Here is a 27873-nt window from a genome sequence, read left to right on the forward strand (position 1 = left end):
TTCCTATGAGTTTTATCTTCGCTCCCCAGGGGTCTCACCCGTAGGAATGAGGAGGGACAGGGCTGTGGCTGAGGCGGACTTGATCACTTTGTTGATGGGGCGAGCGGTGCGCTTTTCTATAGAGTCCCCAGAGAGTAGCCGGTGGCGGGCCCTGCGCACCGCCAGGTCGCTGATGGCCTTGGCTGTGGCTCCCTCAGCCAGCTGTGGGGTCCCGCGGCCTCCTCGAGTCTCCACGGCTGTGGACCAAGTGACCAGTGAGACCTGCAGTGCAGCTGAGCCTCCCCTCCCGACCCCCTGCAGCATCCCCAGCCTAGGCCCTCTGGCCACCCGCTGGGCCGCACCTGGACTGGAAGCGCTGCTCTGGCCAAGAGGCTCCTCATCCAGCTTCAGCCGCCGTTCCGCTGGCCGTTCAGGGGCAGGCCCGGATACCCACTCTCCAGACGGGGGTGTCAGAAGCCAAGCACCCTCCTGCTGCTGCCTCCTAGGGGGGCCGCCAGCCTCCTCAGTGCCCTCAGGGAAGCGAGGCACGTCCAGGAGGCCCGAGCAGTGGCGGCGCACTGTGAGTGGAGGGCTGGAGTCGCTCTCCGTGTGGGATGACTCAGACACCGACAGCCGCTTCCGTAATCTGTGGGACACAAGGCCTAGGGTGAGGTGGCCCCGGAGGCCTCCCTCCTCCAGCCCAGGCTTCCTCTGGGGCTCATGTCACAGAACCTCTCTCCAGGAGCCATCCTCTCGAAGGCCCCTCACCGCACCACATGCCTCCCCTCCATCCGTGAGCACCAGCGGATGGCTGTGCCGCCCACCCTTGGGCGAGCTCTGGGTGCTCACATCTCAGGGGAGCCGATCACCCAGCTCCGCTCTCGGCCCCTCAGCCCCGCCAGGCTGTCCGAGCGGTCCTCCTTCTCCTCGCTCAGGCTGCGCTTGGTGGGGGGCGGCATCCGGCGCTCCTCGAGCAGCGAGAGCCTTTCCATGCTGCTGTACACCTGTGGGCACAGGAGACCTGCCGGGACGCCCAACGACCACACCTCCCAAGGAGCGAAAAGGATCCTCAGCGCCTGAAGCCCAGGAATTCGAGCCAGTTCTCCTCTTCCTTCCCCCACATATACCAGATGAATATTCGAGGAAACAGCTATTCCACTGGTCTGACCTGGCCGCACCCTGGCATCTCATATGTCAGGGCCCTGAGTAGATCTAGAGGCATCTGTCACATGCAGGCCCAGACCTTTCCCGCTCTTTTCCCAGAGGTAGCCCATCCCCTCCTCCCCAGGTGTGCCCCAGGGATGTCCCTCAATAGGTCCTCTTCTCCCAATTCTCCAGCCTGGGCCCACCACAGTCGCACCTTGCTGAACCTTGGAGAACAGGAAGAGAACTGGCGAATCTCAAGGTAGCCATCCTCACTCACTTCCTCCTCGTCCTCTGAGTCTATGTGGTGGTATCGCTCTGAGCGGGCTGGGACACACAGAACAGTGCCTTTCAGAGGCCACGGTGGTGGCTTCCTTTAACTCTACCAGACCTCAGGAGGGCCTGGAGAAGTTGCTCCTGATACCAAGTTCACGGTGCACAGGTGTTTCTGGGCACACAGGTAAGATCCCTGCTCCTCCCCGTCCCACCAGTGGCCTTACTGTCAAAGTAGCTGGTATCATCCTCTGACTCCAGCTGAGGAATAAATTCAGCCTTCTGACGAAGAAGTCCCGTCCAGTCCAGACCAATAAAGAACGGGTGCTGCTTCACCTCATAGGCACTGCCTGTGGACAGGGATGGCGTGGGCAAGGGGCTGGGGTGAGCTGTGTGGAGTCCAGGTCAGCACGTCCAGTGAGAACCTAGGCCTCGAAAGGCTGGGCCTGGAGGCCTCAGCTTCCAGCACCTTCCTCTTCCGCCCACAGGGAGCAGGGCAGAGGTTCAGGATCCAGGGGCACCGCCCACACCTGAAGCCTGAACCTCCCAGTTATATGGAATCAGCCCTACTCCTCCAAGTGCTGAGAAAGGTTAGTGGGGCCTGTCCCACCTGTACCCAGTCTCTCCAGAGGGTTCTGGTGGAGCAGTTTTGAGGTGAGATCCTGGGCATCCGGCGGCAGCGCATCATCCCCCTCGGGCCACACAATCTCATCTGAAGAGTCATTGGGTGTGACAAGGAAAGGAGTGGGTTAGAGAAGGTCTCAGAAGTCGTGGGCAGAGTGGGGAGATGGAGAAGAGGGTCCTGTGATAGGATACGTGTGGGGAGGCATACAGGGCCCAGCCCAGAGCCCTGAAAGCCTTGCCTGGGACCCACTTCCTTTAAGTTGTACAGGTTCCTGTCCTTCTAGGGGAGCCTCCCACATCCTAGACCATGGCTTGCTCTTTGATCCAGGGTGGCCACTGCAAAGCAGTGACTTCCCCTGGTCTGATCTCCAGCTCACCTTGCCTTTACACTCCAGACACATGTACGCTCACACACACACAGAACCCACACTCACGGGGTATGCACAGACCCAACACAGGTACACCACCCATGCACTCATGTGGGACCAGGCACACAATGAGGACAAGCGCTAGGTGACACACAGAGTTTGCATGTGCACACATCTGAGGCAAGCATACCAAACACACACACATGAACACAGAACAAGAACTCGTGAGCCTCGCAGATGCATGCGTTAAGTCGTATTTGTGGATCCAGATTCTGTCCCCTTGGTGGGCCAGGGGGATGGTACCTACCACTGATCACTTGCCCAAAGAGCTCCTCTGGAGTGTCTCCGAAGAAAGGGACGCAGCCCACCAGGAACTCATACAGGATTATGCCCATGGCCCACCAGTCCACTGGCTTCCCATAGCCCTGACGCAGGATCACCTCAGGGGCAATGTACTCCGGGGTCCCGCATACCTGGGCACAAAGAAGCCAGGCTGGCTCAGCATCCAGAGACAGTGAATTGGCATGGCATCTGGAGGGGTTGGGGTGCTCCCACTTCTGGAGCAGAAAGTCTCTGAATGAAGACTCAGCTCACTCTGGTTAATGAGCAGGAGCAATAGGAGCCCCAGGGTACCAGAGGTGGAGCTGTTGGTGGGGTGAGTTTATGTATTTCCTAATTAACCAAAACATCTAGTTCTAGCCTGGAACCACCACTCCCTTTCGGCATGTGGTACCCAAAATTGGTCTCTGCCCTCCAGCCTCCAAACAACAGACACTACAGTCATATGACTCCTACAGGGACTTGTGAACAGTCACAACCTGTAATGTCAAATCAGGAAACGTCCCGCGGCTACTCTCAGGACGCAGCCCAGTGGAAACTTGGAGCTGTGTTCCAAGGACACAGGTGCCAGGAGAGCTTTGCTCTTCACTGAGGCTAGAAGTCTCAGGACTGACCTCTTATCAGTCTCTGAGAGTGTCAATGGTTATGTGACCTATCTTCTTCAAACCCTGAGGAGGAAGATGATTTTGGATTTTATATCCATGTGATTCTCATGGGTCACCTTATTTTCCAAATGTGCTACCTATCTCAATGCCTCCCTGGAACCAAAAGGTGGAAAAGACAGGAGCTCTCAGTCTTAACATCTAGCTGCAAGGTAAGCATGTGGCCTCCAGTCCTTACTCTGAGGCCTGGATTCAACCCCCAAGGTCTCAACCATCCTTCTTATTACCTGCTTGTCCAGGAACTCCCGAGTATCCTTTTCAATGTGGCCCTCGTACAAGTTTGTGGTCAGACTCATGAGGCCAATTTTAGAAAGGCCAAAGTCAGTGAGCTTGATGTGCCCCATGGATGTAATCAGCAGGCTGGGAAACCAGACAAACAAAAGTTTGAAGTTATTTCCTGGTCTTCCAAGATTGCTGATTTTAGTATATGCTCAATTTTCCCACTCAGGCGTCTACAGTGGGACATAAGCAGGGTAGCTTCATCAGGGAGACAGGCAGCTGTGAAAGAATAAATAGCTCTGGTTGTATGAGTACTGTACTCTGCACAAGCAACTAAGCTGCCTTTTGCCCATTCCCCCAATTCACCTTTGTTTACTGCCCTCAACCGTATTCTATACCGAGGGCAAGTATCAGCCAGCTGAGAAACAGACTTTCTTCCACGAGCGATCAGCTTCATCCTAAGGCTCCAGCCATTCCCAGTCCCCTCTCCTGACCTAGGTGGCTCGCAATACCCCGAATCAGGGAGAGGGCAAAGGGGCACAATGATCTCGTTCCACATCCACGGCTAGTTTTAGGAGGGCTGGTTGGGAGAAACTAGAAGTAAGATCTCACAGAGAACTGTCTCTTCCCCTTCACATACTCTGCCTGAGCCATTTTGTGCCAAAGGCTTCACCCTACTACCCCTTTATTCCCAAATCTGTATCTCTGGCCCTGACTTCTTTTTTTTTTTTTTTTGGCCCTGACTTCTTTCATGAGCTCCATGCCTAAAAACTGCCCAGATGTCCTACAGGCACACGAACTCAACCTGTCCAAAACAAGGTCATGCCTCCTAACTGGTCCTCTTCTCAGTGAAAAGCAGTAGTTTCTGTTACCTACTGAGCTCTGTGATAAGTGCTTTAGCAATTATTTATCAAAATATTCTGGCTCATGAAAGGTCTTACAGAGTAACTAACACAACAAAGGTAGGTATTATTATCCCCAAGAGGAGGAACAGGAGGCTCAGAGAGGTTTAATTAACAGACGGGAGTTCAGAGAGTTAACGAGCTCTATGAACTTAGGTCTGTCTAATGTCAAAGCTGCTTTCCACTACAGAGGCTTACCACCACCAGCACCAAGGTGGAAATCTGGAAGATATCCCAGACTCCTGCTCTCTCACCCCAGCCTTATCATTTCCTTTCCACTTCCCAACACTATCCCTCTCTTCTCCATCCTGACTCTCTTCCAGTGCAGGCACTGGCCTAGACTACTGCCATGGTCTCATCACCTCTTTCCATGGGCAGTGATCTTCCTAAACCTAAATCAGAGTCTGAGTGTGACACTCTGTCACCCTGTGGTTAACAGGCCCTTCAGAGACTCTCTAGGACCCTTTAAAATTAAACCCAAACTTAACAAAAGCCCCCTTGATGATCCAATCCCTGCCCCTCTCTCTAGCTTCCTCTCTTACTACTCTGACCAACTAACAATCTCAGCTTCAGCCATACTGTACTATTTGTAGTTCCTGAATGGGACCCGTCCCCACACCTGTGCGTGCCTTTGCAGATCCTGCTCCCCAGCTTGAGAAAGCTCCTCCCACCTTCACCCACCTGACTAATACCTTCTAAGAAGCAGCCTATACAAAGATATTTCTGTCACCCACACTAGATTTAAGCTCTACAGGCCAGGGACTAGAATATAGTGCTTGGCACAGAGTAGATGTCAGTAAATGTCAGGACACTTGTTTAGCCATCTACTAGATGTGTGGATTCTTTTGTTCCTGCTTGGTTTCTTGAGTGGAGCTCCTCAGTGATTCTCTGATGTCACTAAAGCCTTACGGTGCCCTTGCCAGACCTTGCTGGCAATGTTCTTTGCATTTGGGGTAGTCAGGGGCTAGAGTACCAAGCCTAGATGGACACCCACATGAGCAGTGTTTCCTAGCAGCCATTTGGGATAGATTCAAACATGCTGTGTCTGCGTTCATTTATCTAGAGACCCAAGAGGGACACCCTAAACGAGGGACTCGGACAGTGGGCATACTTGTCAGGCTTGAGGTCACGGTGCACGATGCCATAGTTGTGTAAGTACTCCAGGGCCAGCACAGTTTCCGCAAAGTACAGGCGCACCATGTCCACAGGCAGGGCCCCGATATTCTTCAGCAGAGTGGCACAGTCTCCTCCTGCAACAAGTCCAGGACACCATGAAGGATGGGTCCAGTGCCCTGCTCTAGATGGGCTCAGAGGCCCCAGAGTAGATAGTGTCACAGAATACCCTGGTGCCAGAGACTGTGATTCTAGCCCCTCTGCTGCTGGCATGGGTGGGAGAGTGTGGAGGGGAGCAGGAGGTAAGAGGAGTTGGCCAGTGGCTGTCAAGGCCATTGTTCAGGACAAAGAGGGAATGAACCCGGGCCTCTATGCCTGTAAGCTGACTCGTTGGGACAGGACTAAGTTATTTTAGGATGGGAATCCTGTTTATTGTAAACACATCTGGCTGAGACTTCAGCATTTGTTCATTTATTTCCTTCCTGCTGGCTGTCCTTCACTTTTTGAGTAAATTAACACTGTAAACTGCCAGCACCTACCCAAAGAATGAAAAGCGGAGTTCTGTTCAGCTTCAACTTCAAGACTTAGGCAAAATATCATTGGAAGCTGTACACAGCCCTGACGAAGGGAGAGGGAAGGCCACTGGCAAAGCGGCTGCCCCCTCCAGAGCTGTGCCCCATGATGCTCTCCTACACCATCCCCAGAGCATTTTGTGGGGTCTTAAGGGGCATCCCCTTCAAAAACCATCCGCAAGGGCAGTGGCTTTCCTCTCCTCTGAGGGCCCAGATGCAATCCTCCCAGCATCCGACCCTGGGCTTTGGTGGCTCTGCTACCCTCTTTGTTCCTGCCAGGTGCCAGCAGGTCTGCCAGGCTGTGCAGGCTTTGTAGCTGTGGGGCTGATACATCCTGTCCTGACATGGGCAGCCTCATGGCAGCTACTGCTCCAGAAGCCTCTCCCTGGGAGGGGCACGGCACCTTGTGCCCACCATGGCCAAATGGTCTCTGAGATCCTAAGGCAGAAACCAAGGCCAAAGAGAGGTTGGGAAGCTGGGCCCTGAAACTTCACGCCTACACAAGTTGTTGGTCCCTGCTCAGGGCTGTCTCAGGTTATGCCGTGGCCCCCAAGCCAGGCCACCTTTCCCCCAGTACCTTCAACATACTCCATCACCATGCACAGGTGGCGCTTGGTCTCAAAGGAGCAGAACATGCTGACCACAAAGGGGTTCTCAGCAAAAGTCAGTATGTCACGCTCCACAAAGGCCTGCTGGATCTGGTTCCGTAGGATCAGGTTCTGCTTGTTGATCTTCTTCACGGCAAAGCGCTGCCGGGTGGACTTGTGCCGCACCAGGAATACGGCCCTGGAAACAAAGTCCATCTGTACCCCACGGCCCTCAGCCCCTGAGCTGTGCTCTCCTCCACTGCTGAGCTTGGGTGGTCAAACTGTTTCCTCTCACACCTTATCAATGCACAGAACAAAGGAGCAGGGGGTGCTTATCAATGAGAAGGATCTGAGCCCTGCCCAGGGAGCTCTTCAATTTCCTGATATACCAAGTCCTGAGGACACAGCTCAACTCCTCCTCAGAGCTCAGTGAGAGGAGGAGTGCCACCAAGAGGAGAGGGAATCTTTCCTGGGAAAGGAACCACACTCAGATGTCAGAGGAAACTGGGCTCTTGCCTCTCCTGGAGGCTTCAGGGAGGGACAGGGTCCGTCCTGAGGCATCTGGTGCTCAGAGGATTAGGCATCATTCACTTCCGGAAGGAAGAGCTCCAGGGCCGACTTAGCTCCAGTCCCGGCCACACCCTGACCCCTGCCTTTACCCATAGGCGCCGTTGCTGATGAGCTTAATGGTTTCGAAGTCCTCTTCAGAGGGTGTCTTTTTAGATGTCAGAGATGCCCCACGGCCCTGGAAGACATGGGAAAAGGCAGGAGCCAGGAATGCTTCTCAGAGCTCACAGTTTTGGGGAAGCTGTGGCCCCAGCATCTGCTCAGCTCTTAGCCCTGCCGTAGCCTCCTGCCCATTCTTCCCCAGGAACTGAATGACCTCTCAGACAGTGTAAGCAACTGCCCACTCGGCCATCCCTCCTTCAGACAAGTCTCTTAGAGAGAATTCACAGCCCTTTGCTTCACAGGGCCCCGGCTCCAGGATTGAGGCAGGAGCTCAGGGTCTTTACCTCGACTGAATCATCTGTCTCCGGAGTGTCAGGACTGTCATAGCTGCTCAACTGGGCCATTTCTAGAAACAAAGAAAGGACACAAGAGAAAAGTGTGCGTGGCAATGTCAAGACATCTCAGCAGTCCATTCACATCACACGACAGATGCATGTAGGGAAGGCATTAATGCTTCCTGCATCAGGCTGGGAGGTGGTCCTGTGGCTCTATCCTTAGTGCAGTCACAGCTTTTGGACTTGCTTGTCAAATAATATTGCCACTCCTATTTCTAGAAGTCCAGTGCCATTCAAAAGGCCTGGCAAATTCTACAAAGCTTCCCTCAAACTTGGGACAATACCTGAAAACAGGGCCCAAAGCTGGGCTGTCTGATAGTTGGCCCCCATCCTGCTGGTCAAGACTCTGCTTTGCCAGATGAGGTTGGGAAGCAGGAAAGGCAGGAGTGGGATGACTAGAGACTAGGGATTTGGAAGCCCATGGTTCATGAGGGGCTCAGTGTGAAGGCCCAGAGAATGGCATTATCTTCTGAAGCCCTGAGTTGGGACCACCCCAAAGACACAGGAGGACTTGTGAGGTGGCACCAGGAGAGGCAAGCACGCAGAGGAGGTGACCATTTTTGAAAATGTGATTGTGGTCCTCTGTGATGACCTTTTGATCTTAGGCTCTAAATCCAATGCAGGTGGGCCCAAGGCAATCCAGCTTGGGTTATATAAGGCAGATGTGGACAATCCTGAAGGAGGGGTTGTTTCATGACAGAGAACACAGAGTTTTTCCTATAGCCCTCGGGCCTCTGATGCTGTGTTGTGTCCCGGTCCAACTAAGCCTCTTCTCCAAGTGGCTTCCCTGCTGTTAGAGCTTGTAGGCTGTGGGGCCTCTTTGCAGCCACCAGGCCGCATGCTCACCCTCTAGGGGATCCCGTGTGAGGCCCAGTTGGCTAACGATGTAGCGGGGAATGTCACATTTAATCCCTTGTCCCTCTTTGGCGTGGCCCTCAGCTGCTTCTAACAGGTGGTAGAACTCTTCAGGGTCAAACTCCTGTACCGGGGAGAGAGGTAGTCAGTGGTGAGGGCTACAAGAGCAGGCTGCTGGTCTCCTTGGCTTTACGGCATATACCCAGAGTAGGATGAACAAGAAGACTTCTTCTTTGTGATGGACACCCCTACCCCTGAATCCCCAGAAACATCATGATTCAGGAACCAATGGGGACAAAGCTGTCTTACAGGTCACCTCCAGATAGGACATCCTAAGCATTTGCTGTCTTTACAGCAATAAGAACCAGAGCATTTGGTTTCCAGAGAGCTCTGCCTATTTGCCTGGTCCAAAGCCTTGTGCCAGCCAGACACGGCACTGTCCGGTGTGTTCCCACACCCAGTGAAGAGGGGCAGTCCTGGCACATCTTCAATCACGCTTCACAGCCCTGGCGGTGCACACACATGCCTTCAGACATCTACTGAGCAACCCCTGTGTGCTGGGGGCTGAAGAGCCTTGTGGACACAGCACGGATGTCCTTGTCTGCCTGGAGCACATAATAACGAGGGCCCCATTGACTGAGTGCCTACTAAGTGCCACTATGGGCTAAACCCTGAAGACACACCTCTGTGACCTTGATGAGGAAATCAAGGCTCACAGAGATGCATGGACTTGACCATGGCCACAGAGGTAGGAAGAAAGAGAAAACCAGCACGCAAACCCAGGCCTAACTCCAAGCCCCTGTTTAACCACGGACTTCATGTCCTTGCGGGAGAGGCCTCTGTTCACCGCGACCCCAGCCTCCACTGCTTTCTTTACCTCTGGTCTCACGGGTTTGGAGAACTCTCCCACTACCTATGTGGATACAATCTAACCCAGACTGGAAGTCCTTTTACCTTCTTCTTCATCCTCAGTCCCTGTCTAGTCAGAATGTCTACTTCAGAAACCCCCCTCTACCCAACTCTTCCGCTCTGTTCTCCCACCATTGTCCTAGTTCTGGGCGCTCCTCTCTCTCACATGAACTGCTTTAAGTGCCTCTGCAAGGCTGTCCCTGGCTCATCCTGCCTTCTCTTCCAATTCGCTATCCATGCTGCAGCCAGCGTTATCTTTCTTAGGAGTAAATCTAATGGAGTATTACTCAGAAGTAAATAGGAACCAATTACTGATACATGCAATAACATGTATGAATCTCAAAAAAATTATGCTGAGTGAAAGAAGTCAGAACATACTATATGATTTAATTTATATGAAACTGTACAAAAGGCAAACTTACCCATAGTGAAAGAGCAGGTAAGTGGTTGCCTGGAGTGGGAGGTAAGACGGGCAGGGGAAAGGGACTGACTGCAAAGGGGCACAAGGGAATTTTCTAAGGCGGGAGAAATGTTTTCCATCTTAACTGTGGTAGTGATTAGACAGGTGTATATTTGTTAAAACTCACTGAACTGTATACTCAAATGGGATATATTTGATTGTATGTAAATTATACCTCTATAAAATTAGTTTAAAAAAGTAAATCTGACCATGTCATATTCTTACCTAAACTTTCTGATGGCTCCAAGTAGCCTTAAGGATAAATTCAAACTCCTGAGCCAAGAACCCAACACTCTCCATGGTCCTGTCGTGGTCTACCTCCCGGGTTTATCCCTCACCAACACTTCAGACACACCCTGTACTCCATCAAATGCCTTTTCTAATGGCTCTCCCCTGGCAAACTCATAATTATCCTTCAAGTAGCTGACTAAGCTTCACATTCCCCAGGGAGCCTTCACTGAATGTCCATCTCTGTTCATCCCGAGGAGGACTAGAGCACTTCCTTCCCCATGTCCCCGTTGCACCTTGTACTTCCCTTGGTTGCAAACTTCTTCCAGTATCATAATTATTATTTGCATGTCTCCATGCCTCATACCTAAGGCACTAAAAGATGAAATCTAACTCTGCTGCAGAGGAGGCACTGTAGGATCAGGGACTCTGCTTTATTTATGCCTGTATCTCCAGTGTCTAGAATGACGCAGGTACTCAGTGAAGTGTCACTGAATGATCAAACGAAGGGTGGACTCAACTTGTGCAAACGAAACTGGCCTGTCTCCTCACCCCCAGGGTCCCCATTGACCTGGGGCCTGCTCGGTGAGGGATGGGCAGACGAGCACCCCTCCCTGCCACACTCCTCAGGAGCATCCACTTTTCCTCCCAGGGACTTGCTTGCGTGTCATATTTAAATAAGGACTTCAGCAGCAGAAATGGCAGTGGGTGCCCCCACAGTTCTGCTGTTACCAGAATACTTCCTCCACAGCCCCCGTTCCCTCCCCTCCAGCCACCGCCGCCCCTCCCCCACCCCCACCCCCCCTCCAACCTTCCCAGAGCCCACTCACCAGGCATTCCAGGAGACGAGCAGGGCGGGCAATGACAATCATCAGCTTTTTCACCAGCTGCATCACAAAAGCCACTTCTGAACTCTCTGAGCGCTCATGAGCCTGTAGAGAAGACAAAGGATGCTTAAGCAATCCAGCGGCCCAACATGGCTGAGTGAAGCAGGACTGGGCTGGGCAGAGCCTACTCTGGGGAGAAGCACTTTGTAGTACAGAGAGTGCTGCAAAGTAAAGACCTTAGAGAGGGCCAGTGGGCCGTGAGGGGAGACAGGCTGCTCACCAGGAACCACATGAGCTGCGGAACACTACATGACGCCGAGGAATGTCACAGAGACACGCAGCTTTACCTGCTGCTCCATCCAGCAGGCTTCACTTACCCTCCAGACCCCAGCTCAAGGGGTAACTCCCAATGGAGCCTTCACTGATGCTCACTTTCCACCACAGACAGACTGTTAAGGAATAGAAAGACCTCAAGGCAGGAGAGGGATGTGACCAGAAGGGCTGTAGTGTGGATGGTGCACTAAGGAGGGCAAGCCTAAAAGCAGGGAAACCCACCAGCAGGCTACTGCAATAGTGCAGATGAAAAAGGCATAAGTCAAGGCAGTAAGAATGGAGGGAAATGGACCGACTGGGCCATCTCAGAGCAGCCCTGAGGGGTGGAAGAGGCAGGAATAGACGGTAAGTACAATGACAATTTTAGGGAAATTCCATTGAACCCATAAATGAAATAGACAGTATAAAAAAATACACAGTTTAGGTGAGGATAGGTAGAGAACATATTCCCTTTGTTTTTTTTTTATTTTTTTTTTAAAGATTTATTGATTTATTGATTGATTGAGTGATTGCTATGTTGGGTCTTCGTTTCTGTGCTAGGGCTTTCTCTAGTTGCGGCAAGCGGGGGGCCACTCTTCATCGCGGTGCGCGGGCCTCTCACTATCGCGGCCTCTCTTGTTGCGGAGCACAGGCTCCAGACGCGCAGGCTCAGTAATTGTGGCTCACGGGCCTGGTTGCTCCGCGGCATGTGGGATCTTCCCAGACCAGGGCTCGAACCCGTGTCCCCTGCATTGGCAGGCAGACTCTCAACCACTGCACCACCAGGGAAGCCCTTCCCTTTGGTTTTAAAGAGAAAGCAGGTAGGTGGAAAAGTTCTGCTTTGGATTTGGAAAGTTTGAGGTACCTATACTAGATATTTTCTTAGGTATTTGCTCAGCCCCGGAGACTCTCTCTTCCTGGAAACTGCTCTGACTTCTGGAGCCACATTTGTATTGTGTGGCTGCACTTTCCCTCCCACCTCCAATAGCTGACCAGAGTGGACTACTTTCCTAGGAACTTACTTTTTTTTTTTTTTTTTAATTTTTGGCCATACCATGCAGCATGCAAGATCTTAGTTCCCTGACCAGGGACTGAACCCATGCCCCCTGTATTGGGAGCATGGAGTCTTAACCACTGGACTACCAGGGAAGTCCCCCCAACCCCTGCTTTTTCTTTTACATTTTTTTTTCCCCTAGGAACTTAAAAATGGGTGGAACGACAACCATTAATATCAGCATGACAGAACTGTATAATTCGCTCTTGGGTGAAAAGGATGACCATACCTACCAAAGAGAGAGAAACAGAGCTGAGAGAAGGAAGACGAATGGTTCCTGGGCTTTCCAAAGGCTCTCGTTTCTGGTTCTGGTCCCTTCTTAAGGCCTGGTTGCATTCCTGTCTTCAGTTCTCTAAGACACCCTTTCAATCTTTATAATTAGTTTCCCTTTCCTGCATAAACTGCTCTGAGTTGGTTCTCTACTACTTGCAACGAAGAATACTAACCGATGTGGGAAGTACAGTGGAGGAGTCCAATCAGCAGCTGGGGCCACTGACCCGGAGCTCAGAAGAACAGTGGGGAGCAAGGGCCCTTAGCAGATAGATGACAAGTGAAGACACAGGAGCTGACAGGGCCGATCAGAGAGTGAAGAAAGGAGAATGAGGAGCACGGATGCTCAGGAAGGTGCCCCTTGAAACACCAGCATTTAAGAAAACTTGTGAAGGGGCAGCAAGACCGCAAGACTGGAGAGAACAGTGTCATGACAACTGGGGGGGGAGAAAAGATCAAAGAGAGGTATTCACTGTGGAAACCTCTGTAGACAGGTGAAGGAAGGTGAGGACTGAAAGAGGTCACAGCATTTGGCAACTGGCCAGTTAGTTCTTTGGTGACTTTTGCCTGAAATGTTTCAGTGGAATAATGGGAAGGGAAAGTAGAAGGCAAGAGACTGAATAGTGAACAGGTTGTAAGGAAAGAAATATAGCAAATGAAGACCATTAAAAAAAACTGGTTATGCAATGAAAAGAGAGGTTGGGCACTTGATGAAATCTTGTTCTTTCTTTTAACACGCAGCTCAAATATCAACTTTGTGAAGCCTCATCTAAGTCCCCTGCCCACATACACACACACACACACACACACACACACAAACGAAGAACAAGAAGTAACGGCTCCTTTTTCTATGTTTTCCTAGCTGTTTGCTCACAGCACATGGTACTAGCATGTTGTTTTACAATTAATTGTCTGTCTCTACAGGTACACTGTAGGGCCTTGTGAGTAGAGAGGCTATGTCGCCTAGCACAGGTGCCTCTTATATAGCAGATGTCAATGCTTATTGACTAAGTATTTGAAAGTGTACGATCTTAGGCTCTGGAATAAGTAACCTGGGTTTGGGTGCTAGCTCTGCTACTCAAGAAATGAGTTACCTTGGGCTAACTTGGCCCTTTTAAGGTTTGGTTTCCTCATCTGCATATTTAGAGAATAATAATAATACCTTCCTTACAGTGTTGTTGTGAAGATTAAATTAGACAATGTAGTGCCTAGCAAATTCATCTACCAGGGTTTCCCTGCAGACATCCTTCACTCTAGTCATGCCAAACTACTTTACCTGCAATTCCTGAAATGAACCAACTTCCTCCACACCTCTGAAAGGTTGTTTATACTGCTTTCTAGGTCCAGTGAACTCCTACCTACTCATCAAGACTCAGCTTTTCCTGAACTCTCCATGCAGAGTCAGCACGTCCTCCTCTGTGCTCAGAACTGATCTCTGTTTAGTGCTCATCAATCACACTTACTATAATAAACAAAAGTGAGGTAATTCATATAGAGCACTCACTGTGGTGTGTGGCATACAGTATACTTTGATAAACGATAGTTATTATTTTTACTGTAATACATATTGATGGGTCTGTAAACCCCAGTCAACAGCAAATTCCTTGAGCCAGAACCAGCACTGAACTTCTTCTCTGCATTCCCAGGGCCCAGCAAATGAGAGAACATATGAATGCACTGGCTCCATGTTCAGTGCTCTTCCCACTGCCAGGGGCAATGCATCTGGGAAATGCCTGAAGCTTTTGGGCAAAGCTCTGACTTGAGCATTTCAGAAGATCCATCTTAGATGTGCAAGCAACCTTGGAAGTCACTCTAGTTGATTTATCTGATGCCTCAATCCCTGATTCCTACGTATTGTTGGAGAACAGTTAGAAAGTTATTCTTGAACAGAAACAAACAGCCGCCAGTGATGTTTCATGGGACTTCAGCTTTTTAAACTCATATTTCTGCAATGTTTAAATTTAAGTATTACTTTTGAAATCAGAAAAAGACATTTTTGTAGAAGGAAGAACTTTTTCATTAAATCAAAACCTTTCTCGCCGTAACTCTTGTCCACTGGGCTAGTATGCCTTTTAGGGGACAGAGAAACTGCCACATATTACATATGCTAAAACTCCTAATATTTGACAGCAATAATCGTGATCATCTTTAGTCATCCTTTCTCTAGATTCAACTGTTTCCTAAATTAAAAAAACAAACAAACAACTTCCTGCTCCTAATTTCTGGACTAACACACCGGAGTCGTTTGAGCCCATTAGCCTGGGCTCTCAGATCAGTTGGTCCTACAAAAGCATGAAGGCACATGTCTGGAGGTAACAGGGGTCTGGACTGGGACATATTCTAGTGACATTAAGAGGAGACAGCACATCTCCTCTCCCCTAAGCTGTACTAATGGTGTGATATGGGCAACTGTAGTCTGAGTGGGAAGGCGTCCGATCACCCTATCGGAGAGGCAGAGAGGAAAGCGAAGAGCGGAGCACGAAGCAGCGAGAAGAACTCAGTGGTCTCTGGATTACTTTGCCCAGAGACTTTTTACACTGGGGAGGATCAGGTCTCTAAACACATCAGTCCCCACTGGAGAACTTCTGCTACGCAAACAGAATATCGGCAAATGGATAAACCCGTAGTGCAGTCCTCGGGTCTGTTTTCCCTCGACTGAGGAGAAGCAGTCTCAAGGTTCTGCTTACACCAGTATGTCTACCAAAAGAGAGCCCACTACAGCCACTGGGGCCTCTTTTTGGCTCTGGGTTACAAATCTCCTAGGCAAATATTTATGAACACTACCAACGTTGGAGCCTCGGGAAGAGTAATTGGTATTAGAAAAGGAAAGGACTCACAGCACTGAGTTCTGACACCGAACAGGCTTCTCTGCGAAATGCAGGGGACTGAGGAGGAACCAAAGCCCAGCAGCAGCAGCACATGTGGGGTGGGTCCCGCATACCAGCAGGGAGGTGGCAAGCAGGCTGGGAACACCATGACTGCCTTAATCTTAGCTGGGGACTAAAAACCACTACTATACGGATTCACCAGAGTTCCAGAACAAGGACACTCACATCTTGCAGAAGCTTCTCTAAATTCTCTTGAAGTTCATAGAAGTAGTGTGAGGTAATGAGGCCACTCCGAGATTTATCCAGGCAGTCTCGGGCCATCTCAATCACCTGATGATGAATAAAACTCAAGGTTCCGTCTGCCAAGGGCAACACGTTGTCTGGAGTGTTGGAGGAAATGAACTCTGCTAGATGCTCTTCCATTTGTGCGGTGGCCTGCAAATCAAAGCAGGACAAGTGACTCTTCCCTTCTGATCCAGCTCGGCTGGAGCTAAGCCTGAAGGGCCTGGTCAGAGCCTAAGGATGGGCTCTGTGATCCTGGTTTCCTGATGTTGCATTTGGGGAACCTGATGACTGGAGACGTGAAAGGTCACCTTCAAGTCAAGTCAAAACATTACAATCAAGGCCCTCTCTCACCTGGCCTTGTCCACCTCCCCACTCCTTGAAGGGCACATTCTTTTGCTCTAAGGACACTGAGGTTCTGTTGTTCCTTTATCATGCTATCTCATGCCTCTGTCCATTTATGCTGTTCCCTGTGTGTAGCTTTTTCTTCTGCCAAGCCTGCCTGGCAAACTCCTACTACTCCTTCTAATCTCAGTTCAAGCATCACCTTTCCTCTGGGAAGTCTTTGATTCCTCCAGGAAAACTAGGGTTTCCTTTCCTCTGTGCTTCCACTGGACCTCCCAACTGTATAAACTTGGTGTGTGGACACTCCTGGTTTCGAAATCTTTCTCCAGACTGGGAACTTCTTCAAGTCAGTGGGAGTTTGATTTATCTCAGGATCCTCTTACTTGGACTTAGGACCCAACTGAGCTAAGCAGATGTTCAGAGAGTGTTTATTGAAGGTGTGAACCTGCCTGCTCACGGACCTGGATCCCCAGCAGAGCAGCATGAGGTCTGGCTCAGAAGCCTCGTGGGGACCTAACTGCACAGGAGTGTCAAAACGACAACTACACATCAGCTAACAAGTTCCTAACTGCCTATCTAGGGCTTGGCTTTCTTTCCTTTGCCACCAGGTGGTGATTTCTGATTTTCAGTGTGTGTTTAAGTGGGTGTTTGTATATATATGTGTGTGTATACACACACACATATTTATGGTGTAGCGGTGTGGTAGGGAGAGAGGCAGGGGAGGGGAGGTGAAAGAGGAGAGGGAGTGGAAGGAATCTTAACATGCTTTTTCTAACATGAGTTCATCTTACATACAAACGTGCAATGCTAGAATAACAATACAACACCTAATATAGAAGGAGGAGGAGGAGGAAACACGTGAGATGCATTTCTAAACACTATACACATCCAAACTTTTTTATGAAGAACCAAGGCACAACAGAATGATTTCCTAGCTGTTCATTCTGCCCCTCTTCCTTGCTCTTACTCTCCAGTGCCCATTTGAAGGCTAGAAAGTGCAGACCACAGGGCAGCAAAGAAATAACAGCTAACACTTACTGAGTGCTTACTATGTCCTGGGCACAGTTAGAAAAGCTTAATGTTCACTAATCTTCACAAACTCCCTATGAGATAGATACTCTTATTATCCCAGATTACAGATGAGGCAAATGAAGCTCAGAGAAGTTAAATAATCTGCCCAGGGTCATGAGGCTAATAAATGGTAGAAACAAACTTGAACCCAGTCGGCCTGGTCCCAGAGTCTGAGCTCCTCCTCACTGCTCTGCTTCACTGTGAATGTCAAGAGGGAAAGCACAAGGGCTTCACACTTTTTCCCTAAGCCACCCGTGTGTGCCCAGGAGACTACTCGAGGCTCGAAAAAGGACACTCTTGGAGGAGCAGGGAACCACACACTGTAGACCCTAGATACAGATGAACAGGTAGAGCTGGGGGTCTGGATGGAGGATGAAGAAAGAGGCTTGAAGACCCCATGCTTGCTGTTGTCATGGAGAGGGAGCCTCTGTCAGGCCCTGATTCTCTCTCGGACAGAACTGGCTGTGTTCTGCAGGAACAGGGCCTATCATTAGAAAGCCAGGTCAGAGTGTTTAGGCATGTGGTGTTCAAAAGAAATGCAAATGGGAAACAAGGTCCTCATTCTACATACAAGGAGGTTTACAGTCAAACTGCAGTTGTGAAGACCATTTCTCAACCATCTCAGGACAGTAACCTACCTTCCTCCCTCAGCATTTCCATGCTTGAAAACACAAGTCCAAATGTGAATAGCAACTCTGAGCTGTCTTACTGTCTTACTCTGAGACCTTACTGCTCTCTCTGGCCAACTTCTTGCCAGAGGAAATTTCCAGCGTAGCTCTGTTTGTGCTTGGTAATGGGAGTGCTGCTTTAGAAATCTGCATTAAATGAAGGTGCTCTCAGAGGGCAAATCTCCTTCTGGGGGACCCCGACTCATGGATCCTGATGTGCATGGTTAGAAACAAGGTCTCTGCTCTTTCCTTCCCACTAATGTACAGTGGGATATGTTTTTGACATTTCCCTCTGGATACCCCTTTCTCTGGGGAGTGGAGAAATAGAGGCTCTGCAAGTACGATCCCCAAACTCAAAGTCCTCTGCTGCCTTCCTCTTCTCCAGCAGTCTGAAAGCCCTCATGCTTGTGTCCTCCTCCTCCTGGTGCCTCCCCGCTCTCCTTCCGGATTGCCTCTGGCGACTCCCCCACCCCCAGTCTTCCCACTGGGGCTGGCTGGAGGTGGCATCCTCAGAGGCGTTACCAGTCTCCTTTAAACTGGATCCTTACCTTGGGGAATCTTTCCTTGTACACATGATTCATCATTATTATTTCACTGTCAAAGGAAACTGGTGACCGTCCAGGACTAAATAAGAAAGAAACAACTGTATTACTTTAGTGCCAGGGAACCTTCAAGGAGAAAGATGCCCATCCCCAGAGCCCGTGCCCACCCACTGTCTGCAACACCCACACACTCCCACCTTAAGGAGTGCTGAGTTCCAGAGGCTTTCTTATTCCTGGAGCTGCCAGCACTGTTCAGCTCAAAATTGTGCCATCTGGAGCTAGACTACCTTCCTGTAAGAGGCCTGGCCTTCACAAAGACTTCTGCCAGGGCCTGAAAAGGCCCAGACAGGAGGAGACCACTCTTGAGGCCACTGGTGGTTCTTCTAGGATCATCTCCTCCAGAACAGGACTCTCTGGGTCTTCTTTGCTTTGGCCAGTGGGGTTGGGCATACCCCAGCATGTTCTAGGAATCAAATCAAATCAAACCACCACCAAAACAACCAAAGGAAGAACAGTGTATACCTGTATCTTTTCTAAACAAGCTGCATCTAATGGGGCTAACTTAGCTCTCACCTGGGAAATGAATGAGGCCAGTCCAGCCAGCCCATAGTGAATTATAAACCTGGGTCATCTAAATCTTCCCCTTTGGCCCATGTGTGATTACATCCTCTTAAAGGATTTCAGAGTTTGAGCCACACAACTGAATGGCTATTTGGGTCCTGCCCAGTTTGGTGCCCGACATGTGATCCCAGCTGAGCTATGTTCAGAACTGTTCTTTTCTGCCTTTCCTCCCTACAGTAGGCCATGGTCTGCCTGCTACATTAATGCACATTACCCAGCATTTTAAGAGTAATCCTCAGGGATTTCCCAGAGGTACTGTAGTCCTCTCAGTCTCAAATGGCCTAAAAGGCGCCCCTGTCTCTGTGTGGAGTGTGAAGAGCATCAAGATTCAGACGTTCCTCTGTATGAGACAAAGAAACACACTGGGCTCCACACTCCACACTCCTTCAGTTGTATGTCTGACCCTTTGCACTGCAGTCCCAGTCATTATTCTCACCAATCTGAACTTGAACCAGTCTTTGTGGTCTGGCTCAGCTCACTGGCACTTGCAGTGCCAACATGACCTGAGGGGATTCTTCCTGGAAGGCACTGCTCCTCTGGGCCCCCACCCTGAACATGTTAACCAACTTCTTATTTCCCAGGGACCCTGGAAATCTGAGCTCGACCATTTAAAGCCATGATCATTTTATTCTCCACCCTCTCCCTTAACCTGGAATTCTGGCACAGATTTACCACCTAATGCCAAAGAGAAGAGCTGATTTAATCTATGGAATACACAAGATAAATCAGCTGTTAAGGTTTGTTTGGTTTGATGAGCCCAGGTGATTCAGGGAAATGAGATAGATTTAGATGGGCATTTAGTTCTGCTTCTGCAATGGGCTTCTTCCCCGAGTCAGCCATAAGTGTCCTCAGAAGCAACTTTCTTAGTTGGCCTAGTTTATATATGCTGGGCCTCTGGGTTCCATCAGAGGAACCCATCACCATCACCATCAGTTCCATCACCATCAGAATGGATGATACTATTACTCTCCTTTTACTGAATGGAGTCCAAAGTACATTTCTACTGCCAACTACTTGCAAAGGGAAAAAGAGGGACCCCTTGACAGCATCTTCAGGCACCTCTTGTGATGGTGAGTTGAGCTGTACCCAATACCAAAGGGCTTGAGCTTCACTGCACTTGACTCATTTGAGCTGTGCCCATGTGCTAGGCCAGGGGTTGGCAAACTATGGCCCGCAGACCAAATCTGGCCCGCCAGCTGCTTTTATAAATAAAGTTTACATAATGTCTGTGGATGATTCTGCACAACAGCAGAGTAAGTAGCTGCCAGAGATGATATGGCCTACAAAGTGTGAATTATTTACTACCTTGCCCTTTATGGAATAAGTTTGTTGACTCCTAGGCTGTGCAGACAAGCTGAACTCCACGGGTACCAGGGCAGTGGGTGGAGAGCACCCTCACCTGAGGCTGCGGGAGCGAGGCCGCAGGGCCGGGGACTGCCGTCCTTCTTCATCGGGTACACTCTCTGTGCTGAAATGCTTCGTCAGAAAGTGCAGCTCATCGGCTGTAGGCTGGAAGGGCAACTGGTGCAGCTTTTCCTGCGAGGAGCATGATGACTAGAGGGGACAACATTTTTAAAAAGCATTAAAGACATGTCTAAGGCAGTCTAGAAGTGGAGAAGGACTGAAAATGGTCAGGGGCTCCCCAGTCAACGTAAACCTGAAGTCAGCCCACAGTCAGCATGCTTCCCCTCGCCCCCTTGAGCCTCCACTGTGCATGATCCCGTTCATCTCTATCCTTCAGAGCTCTCAGTTCTGACGAAGCCAAGATACTATTGTCCTTCATGAGCCTTGCAGGGGGCCAGACCCAGACATTCATGAGGTGTGACAGCTCCCCAACTACCTAGGGAGCCTCTTTAGGTGGCAAAAAGCAGATTCTTCCACGTGGACCCTCTGCCCTCAGTGAAGCTTTTGGCTAGTTAGAATGGAAAGTAATTATAATAAATCATGCTTCCTGGCTTATTAGGAAATGTTCCAGGTATGCCCAGCCTACAAATGACAATCCCGTAAGTTTTCCCTTCTACAACACCTTGGGAGAGCCCCAGGATGGCTCAGCAATGTTTCCTTTAGGCTGTTACCCAGAGGGCAACTGGCTTTGCTGCAGCTGTGAAGGCTTTGCCCAGGCTCTAGGGACACCAATAGGCAAGAAAATCCAGCAGGGAAGAAAATTATTTTTAGATCTAGAACCCAAAGATTAGACTTGACCTGAAAACAATTAAGAATTCTAAACATGGCCCAGCGACTGAGATTCCACAATCACAAGAGCCCATTTGAGGGAGTGAGCTGTGCTATTACAGGCATCCCACCAATGCAGCCATTGCCGTGGCAGCCCCGGTCAGCACCTGGATCAGTGAACTCCCGCCCTTACCTGACAAGACTAGCTACAGCAGCAGCAAATCTAACACTATTGGCTCAATTTCTGTTCACCAACTGATGAAGGATCTGGGGTTAAATGTCTAAATTCATTTACACTCAAAGCTGCAGTGCCACACCAAGAAAACTCTGTTGCCACATGTAAGCCTTAATACCAAGTGAGAAATCAAAATTTTTTTTGACTTACAGTGCACACTTCTCTCATGGAATCCTATAATACATAAAGTTGTAAACAGCTAGTGGGAAGTTTTCATGAGGCTCTGTCTTGGTCACATTTTTATAAATGATTTGGATAGAAGTTGCAAAAAGTATTCTCACCCAAATGCAACTAACATGAAGCAAAATTGGTATTTTAAGGTATTCCAATAAAATAAGCTGGAGCAATGGGTTGAGTCTATTAAAACTTATTGAACAGGAATATATATATATAATAAATACATGACTCTTTGGGTCTCAAAAATCACCTGTTTGAGTAAAGGATTATGGGGAAGGGATATTCACTAGGGAAAGATCTGAAACTAAACAGCTGCCAAAAGACCAGTGAGATCTTTGGATTAATTTAAGAGTAAAATCTAGGACTTTCCTGGCGGTCCAGTGGTTAAGACTCCGTGCTTTCACTGCAGGGGGCACGGGTTCGATCCCTGGTTGGGGAACTAAGATCCCACATGCAGCACAGAGCAGCCAAAAAAATAATAAATAAAAAATTTTAAAATAGAGTAATATCTAGGTCAAGGGAGGAAATGATAACTTCTTTTACCTGCTTGGGATTTATGGATACAAACTGAGCTGAGAAGACCTGAAGAATGGTGGAAGACACGGAGAAACGGGTCATCCAGTCTGTGGCCTACAAAGCCTAAAATATGTGCCCTTTACAGAACGTGTTTGACAACCTGTCATCCTGGCTTCAATTAAATGTCGCTCAATGAGGAAGACTCATTTTAGGGTCAATTGTGCATAGTGACAGTTAGGACATTTGTTGTGTTTTAGGCTAAAATCTTCTCTAAAAGAGATATAACTAGAAGTTTTAGAGACAGGCCCAATATTTTTTTTTTGCTGATATACAATCAAACTTGAATATCAAATCACATTCATCCTCCCCTTCTTTTTTTGAAAGGAAAAGGTGAAAAAGTTGGAGGAGGGTCTACCAGGCCTTTGTGACATGGGGGGGGGGGTGTTATCTGCTCTTGGTTGCAGTTCTACAAATAAAATAGGGGAGCAAGGGAACCGTGCTTAGGAGTCCCTGTGCCTGGCCTCGTGGGCAAAGCAAAAATCCATCCTCAAGCCCTCTTCTGACTCCACTAGGAATAACTGATGCTCAGAAACATGCTGGTTAATTCTTTCCAAAGGCACTTAATGGATCTGACTATGGCTGTTAAGGGCCACCAGACCTCAGCAACCTCTTTGAGTTGGGCTTTGGAGAAAAAGTTGAGAACCATGTTGCAACACTGTAGGGACAGGGAGCAATACCTGTAGGGAAGTATTTCCTCAGGGTGAAGGAGGTACGGCCACAGATTTGGCTACTTACTGAGACAGTAGAACTAGGAGTGTTAGTTCCATAGCCTGAAGAAGGCAAAGAGGCCAAAGACCAGCGCCGTCCATCGGTCCTATGTAAGAAAAGAATGTTAGGCAGTTTCTACCGAACCCCACCCTGAGCCCAGGACCTGCCTGTCTTTCCATCAGGTTTTTTGGGGCAGTTGATTCATTGGTAGGCTCTTCTTGTCTCAAGACAGTACTGCTCAGTCCAGCACACACTTTCATATCTCTTTCCTACAAGAGGCCTATTGTTGTGTGTTTTCCACTGCAAAGACAGACATCTCTGACTATAAAGGAGTCCATAACTTTAAATAAGAATATCTGTTATGCAATACTATGGTTTTGGAATAAAAATCTTTATACTCTCAACTTATTCACTTTTAGCAATGACAGAGAAGCAATGACAGAGGACTGCAGCTAAAGGCATCATCACAAGGAGAGAACTGCCACTGAAATGCTAGTTCCTTTTTTGAAGGCTCCATGCGAAGGGTCCTTTGGTGTTCCCCAGGCCACTGGGTTGATAACCGGGAAGAAGCGAAACTACCACCTGGGTCTGAGTATGAATCAATAGATTGCAAATAGTCAAAGGCTACCCAGGACCCATTAGGACTCATAAATCCAATCTTTGAGAATGTTTGCCAAAGAGTGACAGCAACCTTATGAAAGAAGAGTGAAGTGGCATAGCCTTGGCCATATATGAGACTTTGGGGCAGGCTTCTAGCTGCTCTTTAGAGGATGTGCTCTGAAGCTCTCATCACAGAGAACCACAGTTATCTGCTTTGCTTTAGAGAAGAAAGATCAAGCAAGTATCTGGTTTGAAGCTTTTATAACATGGACAAGTGATTCTTTCCTGGACTACAGGATATGTTGTAACACAAATGTTCTTTCTTGTGGAGCTTAGGGGTACAGCCTGCTCTGGTTGAAGTTATAGAAAAACTTCTTTGATGTGACCCACAGAACCTAAGAACATTAGCAATGGAGGACCTTTAGAAGTTAAGTTCAATACTCTCAATCTTCAGAGAAAACATTAAGACCCAGAGATCTGGATGAATTGTCCCAGGCTCCACAGTTAAAGGTGGGTGCGGGGAGGCATGGAGAGGAAGAAGGAAAAAAAGGAATCAATCTTGCCAAGGCTTCTCTTTTGGAAGCACTCCTCTCCACCCCCACCAATACCAAGCAGCTTTTCCTACTATGTTCTGTAAGGTGACAGCCGGGGGTTCCATGCCACATGCACATGACTCAAAGTTCATGCCACCCAGGCAGCCGGTCCTGCTGGAACCTAGTCTCTGAGGCAAAGAAATGTCCAGGAGGCTGCTCAAACATGATATTCTCTCTGCTCTCTCTTTTGGGTCCTGAGAGCTCTACACAAGGAAGCAAGTCAATTCCAGGAAAACACAGCTCAGCAAAGATGGGACTAGTCTAACTCAGGGAGGCATTTCCCAAACCCTTGTCAGATACACTTCTCCACACGTGATTTTTCCTCCTTCATACAGAAATGGGAACCAACTGCATGGCAGCCATTTTTCTGTAAACTGAAGAGCAGGGACCACCAGAGTCAGAAATGCCACTACAGGATGCCTCCATTTCCTCTGCCTGGTCATCCCACTGAGTGACTGAGGAAAGTTGTGGGAATGAGGGTGACCTGTCCCTACGCTCAGAAGCTTGGAACTAAATATTTAGCAAATCCTGCCTTCTAAACATATGAGCACGGAGCCTTGGTTCCAGCAGGTAGAGGGGGCTCCCTTAGGGCCTCTTTGATAGAAATGAAAGGCCAAATGTTCATACCCACAGTCAGAGAAGACTCATCACAGCCAGTTCTCACCAAGCATAAAACCACAAACCATACTGTCTGGCCATGCATAGCAGTTTCCCAGCCCCTCTCCCCATCACGTCCGCTATTACCTGTCTGCTCTGTGGCCATGGCTGTAGTGAAAAGACATACATTAAAGTGAGAATCAAAGGGAACCAGAGAGACTGCTCTGTTTGACGCTTGGCATTTGGTCTAGCTTGGCAGAGACAAACCTTTTGTTTACGAATGTGTGTAAGTTAGTAGTGAAATTGTGTGACTAATGGGTCTATCCCTAGAGTTTCATTAAATCTGCCTTTTGTGTGATATTCCAAACTAATGTGATGCTATAAAGCTCATGCCCAACTTCAGTGATAGGAAACACAATTCCTGAGTACCTTGTTTCGCAGGGTTGAAGTCTTCCTCCCCTCCCCCACCAATACCTAGCTACTTTTCCTACTATGTCTGGTAAGGGGACAGCCCGGGGTTCTGTCTTCCACACATACGACTCAGACTTCAGGCCACCTAGCACAGACCTGTGTGGATCTCAGTGGTAATACCAGGTCCCAAAGCCCCCGGCTGATCCTACTCCTAAAGCCCAGGGAATGATGCAGGCACAGGACACCAATGGAACATGCTATTCCCTCTGCATGGATTGGTCTACACACCTGCATCCTCACTCCCAACATGGCAGGCTCCTTCTTATCCTTCAGGTTGGCTTAAAAGTCACTCCTTCCGAGAGGCCTTACATGACCACCCAGTACAGACTCTCCAGCCTCATTCCTTTCCTACTCTTTTAGGCAAGCATCATGTTCTTTCCCTTCACGGTGCTTATCACAGGTTACAGCTATGTATTTGTTTGTTTGCTTGTTCGTTATTCTTCCCCACCACTCATTCAATCAATAAGCACCGACTGAGTGCTTATTATATACTAGCAGACATATTTTCAACATATTAAGGCATCTCTATTAAAGGTGCTTTGATTCTGGTTGAGAGGAAACAGAAAACAAATAAGAAACTACAGTCAGCCCTCCTTATCCACGGGTTCTGCATCTGTAGATTCAACCAACACTGAATCAAAAATATTCAGGGGAAAAAAAATCCAGAAAGTTCCACAAAGCCAAACTTGAATGTGCTCCGTGTCAGCAACTATTCACACTGTATTTAAAACTATTTACATAGCATTTACATTGCATTAGGTATTATAAGTAATCTAGAGATGATTTAAAGTATACAAGAGGATGTGCATAGGTTATATGCAAATACTATGCCATTTTATATAAGGGATTTAAACACCTGTAGACTTTGGTATCCACCAGGGTCCTGGAACCAATCCCCTCCGGATACCGAGGGGTGACTGTATCAGGTATTGAAAAGTACTAGTTTGGAAATAAAACTGGATGGTTTGCTGGAGAATGATGAGGGGGCTCCTTTATGGTGAGGGAAGCCCTCTCTGGGGAGTTGACATTTAAGATGAGAAATGAAAGACAAGAAGGAGTTAACTAAGCGAAGACCTGAGGGAACAGCATTCCCTCAAAGGGAACAACAAGTGCACAGACTCTACTAAGTCTACTAAGTTTCTAGAAAGTTAGGGCTCTGTCTGTCTGGTTCCCACTATATAACTAAGTACCCAGCATGTGCCTGGGCTTACTGGGTACTCAGTAAACATTTATTGAATGAATGGGAAATGACTCAATGCCATTTACAGAGAATGGTCACAGGTCCTACTGTCCCAGCTCAGACCTAATCTGAGGCTACAGTTCAAACACAATCAAGGCAGGAAGTCTGGAATAAGTTAGACTTTCAGCTGGGCTGGAAAGCAAATGCATCCATCCATTATATGCCTATACTGTAAGTGTTCCTATCTGGATCCTTAGTTAACTAACGAAGTTACACAGGGTAGGAGAGGTGAGTCCATGGAACAAACTCTGACGATACTTGCTTTGAGTAAGGCAATTGGGTCAGGAGGGGCACCCAAGTCAGCCATCAAACTTCTCCCAACCTGTCCACGTCCTTTTCAGCTCACAGAATCCTGGAGAGGAAGGGGGTGGATTTCTTCTGGGTTGCCATTTTAACAGTGAGTTAATGCTGTTAAATTAGGAATCTGTTCTTTTTCTGTTATCTCTTTTAAAAAAGTAGTCTGAGTACTACTACTACTACTCTGACCTCAAGATGTATATATCATTCTCCATCCATTAGAGGCTCCAAATCTGGAGCCATGATTTTTCTGGAGGTCTTAATACCAAAGACTGACTCTAACCAAGAATATTTTTAAAAATAAAAATAAAGTCAAAGAACGTGAATGCTGCCAAGAAAGAATTTTAAAGATGTTCTGAAAAGTAAATAATTTGTATAAGAAGTCTTGGGGTACTTCCCTGGTGGCGCAGTGGTTAAGAATCTGCCTGCCAATGCAGGGGACATGGGTTCGAGCCCTGGTCTGGGAAGATCCCACATGCTGCGGAGCAACTAAGCCCGTGTGCCACAACTACTGAGCCTGCGCTCCAGAGCCCGCGAGCCACAACTACTGAGCCCGCGTGCCACAGCTACTGAAGCCTGTGCGCCTAGAGCCCATGCTCCGCAACAAGAGAAGCCACCGCAATGAGAAGCCCGCACACCACAATGAAGAGTAGCCCCCACTCACCGCAACTAGAGAAAGCCCACATGCAGCAACGAAGACCCAACACAGCCAAAAATAAACAATAAATAAATGTATTTAAAAAAAAACAAAAAGAAGAAGTCTTGGTATATGGATTGACTCATGTCAATCAGCTCAGTACTTCTCAAGAGGCCAGGTGATAACGCTGGCAATGGGCTGAACTGTCAGGATTGCTACCATGGGCCAGGGATAAGTTGATATCATTTCCAGAAATAAGTGAAATGTGAGGAATACCAGCACGGCTCTGCAACACACCAAATCTTTCTAAATTCATGGGAGGATAAGTGAAGACCTGGTAGTCTCTTTATCCCCAAGGAGGGAGGCATAAATGGCCTCTTCTAGTTCCCTGGAACTACCTGAGTTAGAGGAATAAGAGTATAACTTTGGGTCCTCCTGGGAGGAGAACCCATT

General features: G+C 48.6%; 1 protein-coding gene across 14 annotated transcripts in view; it reads right to left on the reverse strand.

Moving 5' to 3' along the window:
• Nucleotides 1-27873, reverse strand: part of MAST2 (microtubule associated serine/threonine kinase 2) — a 200988-nt gene that overhangs the window by 3984 nt on the left and 169131 nt on the right. For 5 of the 14 annotated variants that reach the window (XM_082364130.1, XM_082364129.1, XM_082364122.1 and 2 more), the window contains 19 exons: nt 24923-24943; nt 23013-23091; nt 20517-20671; nt 18503-18578; nt 15814-16023; nt 11128-11229; nt 8692-8824; nt 7795-7856; nt 7441-7526; nt 6772-6980; nt 5621-5759; nt 3616-3748; nt 2695-2860; nt 2006-2107; nt 1623-1745; nt 1340-1449; nt 829-983; nt 342-625; nt 39-236 (listed from right to left, as the gene is read on the reverse strand). In XM_082364130.1, coding sequence (XP_082220256.1) covers nt 39-236; nt 342-625; nt 829-983; nt 1340-1449; nt 1623-1745; nt 2006-2107; nt 2695-2860; nt 3616-3748; nt 5621-5759; nt 6772-6980; nt 7441-7526; nt 7795-7856; nt 8692-8824; nt 11128-11229; nt 15814-16023; nt 18503-18578; nt 20517-20671; nt 23013-23091; nt 24923-24943 — 2543 coding nt within the window. Of the gene's footprint in view, nt 1-38; nt 237-341; nt 626-828; nt 1056-1339; nt 1450-1622; nt 1746-2005; nt 2108-2694; nt 2861-3615; nt 3749-5620; nt 5760-6771; nt 6981-7440; nt 7527-7794; nt 7857-8691; nt 8825-11127; nt 11230-15813; nt 16024-18502; nt 18579-20516; nt 20672-23012; nt 23092-24922; nt 24944-27873 lie in introns of all 14 variants that reach the window. The other 9 variants (XM_082364124.1, XM_082364123.1, XM_082364117.1 and 6 more) reach the window with 5 other exon arrangements.

The sequence above is a fragment of the Balaenoptera borealis genome (genome assembly GCF_965194805.1).
Source record: "Balaenoptera borealis genome assembly, chromosome: 1".
Classification (NCBI taxonomy): Eukaryota; Metazoa; Chordata; class Mammalia; order Artiodactyla; family Balaenopteridae; genus Balaenoptera; species Balaenoptera borealis.